The following is a 3,631-nucleotide window of genomic DNA, read 5'->3' on the forward strand; positions in this document are numbered from 1 at the left end:
ACTTTCCTATAACAAAATAGACCTGCAGAAAGAAATGACTAATAAAATATTTTACATAGGCATAGTGTTATGCTCTATATGGAGATGTTCAATTGTATATGTCACATTTTTGTAATTTATCATTGTTTATTAAACTCTGAAAGCTGAGTGGCTGTTAATATTCTGTCCTAGAATGTGGTTAGATGGGCCCTTTTTTTGTTGTTGAGCACCTGCCCCTTTAGTGGCCTCTGCACGGCCCTGAGGTAGAAGGTGCTGTGATCAGAGTCAACCGTAGCTGTAGAAATTGCTGTGCAAGTACAAAAATCAACCCTTTAACAGTCTCAGTGACACAGTGGTGGCAGTATGATTGTGTGGATGCTTTTCATCAGCAGACACTGGTCAGTTCACATAAATGACAGTTGTGAGACTTACAGGAGGCTGTTAAGATTTAAAACGTAATGTTCTGATGCTCTTCGTCTAATCTCAGTCTTGTAAGTTCATTTCATTTATGAGCATCAGAGTACAGAAGACAATGCTGAACACACCACACTTTAATATTTGGAAAGCACATTTTTTAAACCACTCATGCTCTTATTCCCATTTCTACTTTGTTTTGGCTCATCACATAGATGAAACAGAGCTTGTGGTTACAGGACGGCCACTGGACAATGCAGTCGCTCCTAAAATCATGAGCTTTGTCAACACAGACAGCAGATCAATATTTTCATGAGACATAAGTCGCCACAATAACGACTTCTTGGACGCAATATCATAAGCAACATCTTGAATATTTTTAATGACTGATAGAAAGCTAATATATTCAAAGGCAAACAAAGCCATTTGAAATCAGTTATTCAATAGCTTCCTGACAGGCAGTCTCTTTCAATGGGTACAGCAGAAAGTTGAGGTTCCGCCAATCAAATGGGTAAAGCTTTAAAAGCATTTTGCCAGTGCAATGAGGTTCCACACTTTTCAGCAGAAAGTAGAGAATCACCAGATTGAGAAAATTCTGATCATAGAAGTTTTCCCCCCAAGGAGGTTATTAGTTTATGGAAAGTTTGGCAAAATAGCTAAATTATCCTCTTTCAGTTGTGTTGGGTCTTAATCAGTACATGTCTAGTTTTTTTTTATGCTGAAGCAATGTCTATTTCTAAAAATGAAAAAAAAAAAGTATCAGGGTGTTTCAACTAGATATAAATGACCAAAACAAACCACTTCTGTTGTAAAGCCATGTCTTTATTAAAATGATCCTCCAAATCTAGAAACAGCAGATCAAATAAAATAAAAAATTAGATAAGACAACAGCCTCCCCGTTGTTTCAATGCTATACCAGTTTCCAAATTACATGTTAGTTGGGTCAAAATGAGCACATTATCTAACAGACCTGCAACATTTTTTTAAACAGAATGACTAACGCAAACTAATTTAAGTCCAATTTTTCTGCCTTAAATTTCCAACCAAGTCAAATGAACGTTAGCTGGGATCCCTTCCCACTTCCACTCTCCTTTCCTCCCTGTGATTACATTTGATGGGACAGATAAGTTGGGCAATGAAAGATAACTGTTTGACTGAGATCAAATTTAAATGTGTTCATTGTACATGAAACATACTGACAGGAAAGCTAGCCAGACAATTCAATTACAGGAAGCCCTGAAAGGGAGGGCTGAAAGTCGTGGACTGAGGAGAAACACACCAGAAAATGACTTGTGTGGAAGTGATGGGGTTCTGATGGAGGAACTGCTCAATACTCATCTCCTTGTCCCTCCATCTTGTAGCCGTTCTCACCAGAACCATAATCCTCTGCTGATTGGAAGGACTGCTGATCCATCATTCCGTCCTGACTGTACTCCTCCATATTGGCCGGTGCACCATCATCCTCGTTACCCATTTCGTCTTGGGGGCCAATGTCATCTCGTGTGGGGGCATGGCGTTCCTCTCTCCGTTCACCTCTCTCCCTCTCCCCACGCTCCCTCTTATGCTCCCTGTCCCTGTCCCGTTCCCTACGCCTGTCTCGGTCCCTGTGGCTCCGCCTTCTGTCTCTGTCCCTATCTCTGTCCCTGTCTTTGCGCTCCTCTGTCCCCTCAGCCACCTCTCCTCCATGCTCCTCTGGCACACGTTCCCCACCCTCTGGAGGGCCGTCCCCCTGGCCAACCTCATCCCCATCTAGACCTTTGCCTCTCTCCCTGTCTCTCTTCCGATCCCTGCTCCTACTCCTCCTCTTACGGTCTCTACTTCTTTCTCTACTCCTGCTGTCTCCTCCTCCTGCCCCCCCACGTTCTCGGTCTCGGTCTCGACGTCGGCTACTACTCCCACCATCTTCTCCCACCACAATCCCTCGTTCTCTCTCCCTATCTCGCTCCCTCGACCGAGTGTGACGGCGCCTTTCACGGGACCGGGACCTCCGCCGTTCTCTGTCCTTGTCACGATCGCGGTCTCGACTGCGCTCCCTTCTTTCTCCACGTTCACTGAGTATTGAGAACAAAACAAAAACCATCAATAAGAATGCCTTCTTCAGGTCTACAGAACCTTTCTGAAAAGAATCACTCACGTGCCCAGTGAACGATCATCGTAACGTGATGCATCGTCTCGACCAGAATGCTTGATGTTGACGTCAGCTCCACCTCTCCGTGTCCCACCCAATCCTCCTCCTAGACAGAGTAGAAGCAGCAAACCAGTTCATTTAAACTATGGACTGAACCTTACCGTGTAGAAAGATAATCTGGCTGTATCACTGCAAAAACTGAAATCTTAGTAAGATTAAATATCTTAAATTAAAGAGATTTTTCTTGTTTTCTTTCTGACAAGATAATTTTTCTCACCAAGAGGGATTTATGTTAGAATATTTTTCTTATTTTAAGTGTTTTTGTATTTAATTATCTCAGTAAGATATAAAAGCTTAATATTAAGAAAATATTACTTATTATGAGTAAATATGTGCTAGAATCTAGAATATCAATATTTACCAATCAAACTTCAAGTCTAGAACTTATTTTATATAAGTAAAAATTTCTTATTTCAAGCACAGAAAGCGAAATCACATMCTTAATGAAATGTCTTCAGATAATTAAAACAGACTATGTCCAAATGGAATCCTTTGTGTTATTGACAATGAAAAATAAAAAACTCATGAACTTATACTCTTGTATAAGTTGGCAGTGTACTGGAAATTATAATTTAATATTTAAACGGTTGACATTTAACACAACAATTTCAGAAACAATATCAGTTTATACACTGCTCAAAAAAATAAAGGGAACACTTTAACATTTAAGTGAACACTGAAGTGTTCCCTTTATTTTTTTTTAGCAGTATATATATCAAGATAATTCTTGTCATGTTTCATCTGCTGTGGACCTTAATCTGATCTTCTTGATGCAACATGTGGAACCTCTTACTGACACGTCATGACATTTCTATCGATGTGTGATTTGAAATGGCTGGTWTTCCACACAATGAGATTAGAATCAACAATATTGATTGGCTCAATGTCATGATAAATATTTTAATTTTTGGTTTATATTTCAAATTATTTATAAGTTACTAATATTAGTTTGAACAATATTTTATTCATCATGTTTGTCACCCCTTTTATGACATCATACAATCCAAATGGGAAAGCGCCCAAAATGTCAGTGAGATAGTATTAATGTTC

General features: G+C 39.7%; 1 protein-coding gene across 1 annotated transcript in view; it reads right to left on the reverse strand.

The window, feature by feature from the left end:
• Nucleotides 1-1,194: 1,194 nt before the first annotated feature.
• The window catches only part of snrnp70 (small nuclear ribonucleoprotein 70 (U1)), a 15,664-nt gene continuing 13,227 nt past the window's right edge, over nucleotides 1,195-3,631 (reverse strand). The window contains exons 9-10 of the mRNA XM_008414975.2: nucleotides 2,528-2,627; nucleotides 1,195-2,444 (exon numbers count right to left, since the gene is read on the reverse strand). Of these exons, the coding sequence (XP_008413197.1) occupies nucleotides 1,721-2,444; nucleotides 2,528-2,627 (824 nt within the window). The 3' untranslated portion in view covers nucleotides 1,195-1,720. The remainder of the gene's footprint in view (nucleotides 2,445-2,527; nucleotides 2,628-3,631) is intronic.

The sequence above is a fragment of the Poecilia reticulata genome, linkage group LG8 (assembly GCF_000633615.1).
Source record: "Poecilia reticulata strain Guanapo linkage group LG8, Guppy_female_1.0+MT, whole genome shotgun sequence".
In the NCBI taxonomy this organism is placed as follows: Eukaryota; Metazoa; Chordata; class Actinopteri; order Cyprinodontiformes; family Poeciliidae; genus Poecilia; species Poecilia reticulata.